Here is an 8,934-nt window from a genome sequence, read left to right as displayed (position 1 = left end):
TTGATAAAAATGAAGACAATTATAGTTTTCGCACTAATTACCATTGCAGCTTGCAAAGGGCAATCTACTTGCCCTAACTTAACGATACACAACATGACACTGGCAGAATCGCTACTTATGAAGAAATAGTTGATTTGCCACAGAAACCAGAAGTTTTACTTATTGATGTTCGTCAACCGGAGGAATTGGAGCAGGAAGAAAAATTCCGACGGCTATAAACATTCCATGTGAGTATAAATATTCTGTTTAAAATCTGCCAAAATGGATTTTCAAAGTTCGTTTTTATCCATGTTTTTTATGAATAATAATAAGTCCCTAGCATATCATAGAGTGGTTCAAATTAGGGAATGCAACACTGATATACCGCCCGAATTTCGGCGGTTTTGATACTGGTATTTATCTTAAAAAATACCGGTATTTGGATATTTTTACATAAAGCGCTATTTGATACATATTACACTCGAGCTTAAATTTTCATCTTTAAATTCCATAATCGCATAAACAGATGCAGCTTTAAGTATAAATAGTATAAACATGTCATAATATAATAAACAGATGCAGCTTTAAGTAGTTCTATAGTTAAACAATGTCATAATATTATCTCAACTCGTCATAAACTGAATATTTAATGCTTATCAAAGGGCTTCATATCATTTTAAAATAAATGGAATCGGACTGATAGATAATCATGTTGTAATAATTATCTATATAAAAATGTAACGTTTTTTTTTAAAGTGATATTTGCGCCAAAATATTTTAATCATAAATACCACTGCCTTTTTCCTCACTTCGTACATATTAATCATATTATTACTAATATTTTTGCTTTTTATTACAATTGTAAAATATTATTTTACATAAAACGTATCGCAGTTTGAAAATAATGTAGGGCCAATTTATTATTTCAAATAAGTATACTCCATAATTAGAGTATATTATTATTTATCTTGATAAAGTTTCGGAAATTAGTATAAAATAAATTTTATAAATTAGTATATCGGTATTGCATTTCCTAGTTCAAACCATCGCCAACACGCTCTTAATATGAAAAGAATCGATACCTACAATAACATATAATTAATAATTATATATACATTATATATATATATATATATATATATATATATATTATTTTCTGACGCTTTGGGCTCTTCATTTCAATTTTAATAAGTTACTTGATTCGCTTAGGTTTTTCGTCATACAAGGCTATTTATTTACAAATTAAAAATGTACTACAATTTTGTACCAATTATTTCATAATTTTATAATAACGCCATTTATATATCATTTGTTATTATAGTATTCATTCACTAGTTCGTTTAACTTTAGCTGGATGAGATGAGACAACTCGAAACGAGTATATAAATAATTGCCTTTTTTTTTCAATTTTTTACATATTGACGCTATGGAGAGATTTTCCATAAATTTTCATTCTTTTATTTCACAATTGTGGTTTTAAACTCTTGTAATAATATTTCCATTTATTTAAGTTTGATAATTAAGTGTATTTAATTAAAATTCAATACTTTTTGATTCAGCTATGATTTTATCAGACTTAATTTAAATTGGAGCTAATTTGCTCCACTTTATATATGGAAGTAATTTAAACAGAACTATAATAAACCCGTCATTTCATTATGAGTTAAAAATACAATTGTTTTAAAGATGCAATTAAAAGTTGTTTTATTAATAAAACAAATATACAATCGTTTGATAAAATTTATATAAAATCACTTGAAAAACGCTGTATAATTTCTCGGTGGTGTTAAAAATTACGGTTATCAGTATTTTACATAAAATACTGATGCAATAATATATAAAGAAGAACGAAGTAATTATTGAATTTAAATTAATACATAAAGTTTGCTCGCTTTGAAAACAAATTCTGATTTAAGAACGGGATGAGTATTGTGGCGTTATAAGTTTACTTGTAATTGGTTATACAATTCTTAGATTATATGATTTTCTTTTTATAAATTTGATTATTTTGTTTCAGTACGTGAATTGGAAAATGCTCTCAAGAACATGTCTCCTGAAGAATTCAAAACCAAATTCGGAAGAGATAAACCAACATTCGATACTGAAATCATTTTTAGTTGCCGTTCCGGAAAACGAGCAAAGGAAGCTATGGAAACAGCATTGGGATTGTGTTACAAGAAGTAAGAAGATATTCTTTTATACATAACATTAATTTCACAGATTTATTAAAAACTAAATTCGGAATAGATTTCTTATTAAATCTCATCATATGTTCATGATTTGAAATAAACAAAAAAAAAATATCATAATTATAATCATGACAAAATAACTGAAACTCATTCTGTTTTAAGAAAAAAATTAATTCAAATTACTGTAAACTTTCAGATCAAGATACTACGAAGGTAGCTTTTTAGAATGGAGCAGCAAGCAGAAGAAACAGTGAAATTGCAGGGTTAATCAAATATTTTATATGATACACATATTATTTACAGATATGATCAAACTAAGTATTACTTGTGTGTGTTATATTAGCATATTGATATTTTCTTACGAAATGTTCTTAAGATGATTTAAAAATATTGTTGAATAAAATTTGTATACTTTTTAGATATGCACCTAAATTAAAATAAAAATCTTTACATTCCTAAAATAATCGCCTGATTCATTCATATGCTTGATTAAAATTGAGTTTTCGCAGAAAAATAGATTTAGATAATAGATTTGTAATGGTAAAACTAATGCAAATGAACTAAACATTATTTATTGAGTTGCTTCAAAACTTATATACATTAGATTATAAATTAAAAGCATTACATGATATCGCGTAATAATTAGTCGCATAATAAAAATAATATATCAAATTCATTTTAAAATACAAATTGTGATTAGGGCCACATAGACAAAGACATCATAAATTATTCAAGATATTCAGTCTTATTTAACAAATTATATACTTAACTGATACTATTGTTTCTGTTTTTCGGATAATTTTGAATTAATGATCTCTTTAAACTGTCCTAAGATCCTATGCTCACGTTTTGTCTTTCTTCTTTACTGAACATAGCAAGAGCACGTTTTTCATCCGCGGAATAAATTTGATTTTCTTTACGGATACGTACAGCTTCCATACGACGATGCCTGAAAACAAAGTTTTAAGTGATATGTGGCTTCTTTTCTTCTATAATAACGTTAGTTCTAAAATATGTTCGTTGAAAAAAAAAGAACAAACAAAAAAATCCTTATAATAATTTAACAATATCACAATAAAGCCCCGACCAAGCTACCTGTTAGAAATGCTCTTTATGTGAAATACACTCATATGAGTAATAATAAATCTCACAAAACTTAAGTCAATACATTCTTGAATATTCCCATAACAGTTGTAGGTATATATAGGCAACCCCCCGCATAACACGGTTAAAGAATTGAGACCATCCCTCTCATAACAAGTACTTTAGCTGCATGGGTTCGCTATAACACGATTTGAGATTGAGCAAAACCCTAATAAAATAAAATATATAGTTAAACCTATTAAATTTAAAATTCATATAATCTAAAATTAGAAAAGTCTCCATACAATAGCTCTATAAATTTGATAAACTAGTGCAAAATATAAGTAGTTTGATTTTTGAAAAACAATTCTAGGCTTATCTGAACAACATATTTCACATTTTTTAAACAAAGATTCTTTAAATAAAATGAGCATAAAAGTTTAATAACTATAACTTGGCATGTGTCAAATATAAAAATATCATCTTGCTTAAAGCAAATAATCGCAAATATAATTTTTTTTGCAAAAAATAATGCACGGATCTGGAGGGTAGTACAGAAAACTGTTCAGAGGATGAAAAAAAAAAATAATAAATATACCAATATTTATTATAAAGTCATGATATGTGGCATGTTTTTTTGTATTCTTGGAACGTAACCCCTCTTTTTTACTAGTTCTTTGTCCCATATAACACGGATTTGCATAAAAACACTACTTCTTTGTAACATAACTACCGTGTAATACGAAGGTGATTATTATACAATTTCAAACACAATTATATCAAATCAGCTATTTAAATGAAATGTTCAAATATATATTTAATTGATTCATACAATCTCATGTTTAAATGAATTTACATTACTATTTAATCCTTCATGCATTTTCTAAAATGCATATCACATTTGACAAAAAAACTACCTTTGTGTGAACATAAAGATAACGAAACAGTCTAAGTACTGTACTTAGACAGTAAAAAAAATTAGGCAAAGGCATAAATTTTATGCATTTAAAAAAGGGCATGACTGGAGGATTATTGTGGTCAACAGCTTATCTCCAAAAATAATTTAATTTTTAAACAAACTTTTATACACTTATTCTTGACTAGTTGATCTTCAAAAAATAAAAAAAAACAAAATCAATTTTTAAAAAACTCTAGACCAGAATGGCTTCTTCATTTAGTTTCAAAAATTAAACATGTTATAATCACACTAATGAGAATACTCTTATGCAATTTTAAACATAATTAGAGCCTTCCAAGAATACATTGTAATTAGATAATTAATTACATATGTATGTATTGATTTTATTTTGTAGAGAACGCCCAAGATAATCATTTTTACTAGTTTTTAACATCAATTTTCATTGTTTTTATAAATTTATCTATTCAATTGTTATGTTTTAAGCACCAATAAAAATAAGACGCAAAAGAAAAAAGCCTATCTCAACCCATGTTGCCCAATATTGTGCTTCAACAAAGATTCCATGAACTAACCTGCTTCCACTCATAACATAACCGACGCTTTCATACTGCGCGATTTCATCAGACGTGAGACCAATTTCACCACGTCTAGGTATACGTTTTCCCTCAGCAACAAATGCAGCCATAGCAGCTCCTTCACCAGGTAACAATGCATGTCCAAAGTCCTTATGACTAAGACCAGCACTTTGTTTTGCACTGGACCGATACATGATTTCTCATCATCTGAATCAGAGCTTTCCGAAGATGATGAAGAGGATGAGGATACCACATTTTGAGACTTTTCGTATCTATGGAAAAAAGGCAAGTATTAATTGATTCCTTTTTTGTAGCTAACATTAATTTTAAAATTTATACCTTTATTCTTTTGTCTGAATCTTCTGTTTTCTTATTCTTGAGTTTTTCTTTCTTCAATTTTTTCTTTAATTTTTTCAATTTCTTCTCTTTCTTCTCCTTTTTCCTTTTCTTTTTATCCTTATCTTTCTTACGTTTTTCTTTGTAGAGTTTTCTGACTTAATCTTGTTTTTCCCATCTTCATCAGAACTATAAAAAGAATTCAATTGCAGGAATGTTTAAAGGCAATGCAGTTTTATCTCTCACCTTCATAAAAATTATAAAAAAAAAAATTGATGTAAGTAATATGTAAAGTCATATAAAAAACAGTTTTTTTCACTGTTTCAGTAGTTTTGTTATTTCATATCTACTAAATTAATCTTTAACATTTGTATTGTAACATTTAGTGAGATCTGTTTATCTGTTTGTTCCACAAATTTTTAAATATATATAAAAAAAAACAATCTCAACATGGTGAATTTTTTTTTTTCAATTTATGTTAATTCCATTTTATTTTATTCTCAACATTTAGAAAATCTATAGAATAAATTTTGATTTATACTATTGCTACTTTGCTAAAATATCGAACCTTTCTCTTGCTGGAGATTTTCCCAGAGAGCTGCTACACCCATAACACCTATATTTTCCCTTTCAATACGCCGAGCTTCCATGAATTTTTCAAATTGGTTTTGGTGTTTGTATGATGAAGAATCTACCATATATAAAAAACATAAGGTTGTTTTAATTATTTAAAACTCTATTTACAATTTATATTTATATATACAAATATGACCCACCATGCTTCCTATGACTTCTATGATCCTTTTGATACATGTCATGGGGCCATCTCTCATTATCTTCATTTAATCGAGTAGAATTTTTTGCATGACTATCATAAGAATCTCGATTGCCATTTACTGAGTTCTTGTGCTTAGAGGCAACTGATATTTCATTTATTCTTTCTCTCTGAAACCTGCTTTTTGATGTGGATCTACTTCTTTGCTTTCTTTCCCTATGTCTTCTTTCAGAACTATCTCGCAATTTGTCTTTTCTGTCCCTACTTGAATGATCATTTTTTGAATCTTTTCTTCTTCTATCATATCTCTCTGAAGATCGATCTCTTACATATCTATTTTTGTTTTGATCTCTAGATCTATCAAAAGATTTTTGCAATCTTGTTGGACTGCGTGATCGAGATCTATTTCTAATTTTGGATCTTGACCTGGATCTACTTTTCGATCTCATTTTGTAGGATTAAATTATTGGAAACTTAACCTAGGGTTGCTGTATCTTTGAACCTGTTGAATATTTTTTTAAAAAGTATAAGATTATATAAAATAATAATTATAGATTCTTTAAATAAATAAAAGTTATACAAAATATATGAACATGATTTCTTTCCATAATTGCTTAAATGTAAATAACAATTGAAAATCAAATGACAAGCATTATAAATTATGATATTTCTTTTATTGTTTGTGTTAAGTATACTAATAAGAGATGTCAAAAATATTAACACCCCCCTGGAAGATGAAACAGATATGAATGTCTCGATAACCAATTATGAGGTATCACAATTATTATAGATGTACTAAAAAAAATATTAAAATAAAATTATAACATGAATGTGCTAATCTTACTATTATATAAATTTAAAATTGTTGAACATTATATAGCAAATGGAAAAAAATACGGATATTAAATCAGAAAAAAATGATGAATTCTCGACAACATCAAATTCAATAGCTAATGGTGGATATAAATTAAGAAAAGCAAAAGATAATGAAACAACAGATGTTATACGCCTAGGTAACACAAAAAAGAGAATGTACTTGGTATAAGGCTTTATGATTAATTTCAATTTTTACAGCATATTTGATTCCGTTGTGTATAATCAAATTTGTGATGGTAATGTTAACTCATACAAAACCATAACTTTATTATGTATATTATGAAAATGTAAACTCAGCAAAATGACAAAGTAGTTCTAAATTATCTTTAATTATTAAATAGTAAATCTATTTCTATCAATAGGTATTTGGTTGAATGGGTATGCATGCAGGTGCGATAAACACTTACGTTCTACCAAAAAGAAGAAGTCCCCATCAGAGACATTAAGCCTAAATTATTAGAAATAATAAACAAAGCCCTTCAAGCTCACGCAAACAATAAAATGAACCAAGAATTAGAAACAGATCAGCAAACATATTATTACAATGGGGATGTTTGTGTATGTGCTTGCTCCATAGCTGGGCGTATAACAAAATCGTTTTGGATGTATTGTTTTACAATAATGTTTATTATTTTATTGTATAGAATAAATCATTTTAAGCAATTAATAAAGTATTAACTGACGTACCCATAACCTCAAATGTTTGACGTTTTGAACATAGATAAACAAGTATAAATAGATAGCTATGTCGGGCGATTGACGTTTCATCGATTGAAGTGCGGAGCTAAGATTATTGATGGCAGCACATGTTCATTTTGTAAATTAACCCTGGTATTACTTCTACATTTGTACATATAATCATTACAGCCAAAAATCTAAAAAAATTTTAATATTTGAAATAAGAACAAAACATACGAAATGCAAAATATATTTCGAATATATCACAGACATATTTTGGAAGAAATATAAAACTAAACAGAAATAACTGACTACTATTAATTAAAGTATATTACAAACATATTTTTAAAGTACTACAAACTAAAGAAAAGTAACTTATTAATATTAATAACGATATTAATATTAATTACTTAATGACTAATAATATATATTAAAAACTTAAAAACTAAGAAGTGAAAAGCGCAGGAGTATTGACGATGGAATTACAAATTAGAAGGAATGGCAAGTAATGCAAAAAATTTTAAAGAATAAAAAGAACAGCAAATTTCTAAAAAAAAAAACGAATACTTCCAAACAAAATAAACCTCGAAACTAAATAGAGATAAAACTAAATTCCTAGGATTAAAATTCATTTACGAGATGTTATTTTTATTATCTCCATTTAATAGTTACTTTGCTATCTAATCAATCATTAATAAGTTACATTTGACGAAATCTTTAAATAGTTTCTGTGTATGAGTGATTTTTAAAAATCACATTTACTCATTTTATGATCATGATGAATCCATTAACATTAAAACTTCCATAAAAGATAAAAAACTATAAAGCCAGGTGTTTTCAATAAACAGAAAAAAATGTATGCATTTGATACCCGTACTTTTTGTACAGTTTCAAAGCAAGAATTATGTCCTTACTTATTTTCTTGCAAATGGTATTTAGAATTAAAATTACTTGGCCCTTTCTCTGGATTTGCACACTGTCGTGTTTTTTTTATTAGATTGTTTTGTTTACCCTTTCAGAATTTTGCCTATACATAGAATAGTGTGACTGTGTGAAAACTCTTTCATGATCCCGTAAAGGAGATTTGTCTAATCCACACACTTCAATACAGCTCAAAGAAGCCTAAACAAGAAGCATATTATTATATAAATTATTACAAGAAAGACAGATACTTGATTTAAAGATACAACTACATTATTCAAAATAAAATATATAAGCAACTTGTATTTAGTTACCTGAAGTAAGATTACTCTCCTTCGACAATCTGCCACTGCCTCTACATTTTTATGAATTGACATTGATATACCAAGTTCTAAAATAATTATTATTAAAATACATTCATATAGTACAAATCCAGCATATTTAGGCTCCGGAGAACATGAACTTTAGGATGCTTTCTTGAATTGATTGAAAAGTGTTTGACTTCTGACATTTTCATCGTGTATTATTATTATACATTTTCATTATATAAATAAATATAACTCATCATACATACCTGGCCATCACTTAAGACGTGCAATTCAA

The 8,934-nt window shown here is 27.2% G+C and overlaps 1 protein-coding gene and 1 pseudogene across 1 annotated transcript; one reads left to right on the top strand and one right to left on the bottom strand.

Annotated features, from left to right (window-relative positions):
- Nucleotides 1-80: 80 nt before the first annotated feature.
- Nucleotides 81-2,504, top strand: LOC113363680 (rhodanese domain-containing protein CG4456-like; the record flags this gene model as incomplete). Its single annotated transcript, XM_026606159.1, is given in 4 exon segments — nt 81-195; nt 198-227; nt 1,997-2,159; nt 2,365-2,504. Coding segments are annotated over 4 exon segments (366 nt in total), but the record flags the coding sequence as incomplete, so codon positions are not given.
- Nucleotides 2,505-2,819: 315 nt separating this feature from the next.
- On the bottom strand, nt 2,820-6,329 carry LOC113363669 (annotated as a pseudogene).
- Nucleotides 6,330-8,934: the final 2,605 nt, after the last annotated feature.

This window comes from Ctenocephalides felis, unplaced genomic scaffold (assembly GCF_003426905.1).
Source record: "Ctenocephalides felis isolate EL2017-DRISC unplaced genomic scaffold, ASM342690v1 CF-g0.4_SCAFFOLD_00342, whole genome shotgun sequence".
Classification (NCBI taxonomy): domain Eukaryota; kingdom Metazoa; phylum Arthropoda; class Insecta; order Siphonaptera; family Pulicidae; genus Ctenocephalides; species Ctenocephalides felis.
Note: the sequence above shows the minus strand (reverse complement) of the source record. Positions and strands in the feature narration are given on the sequence as shown.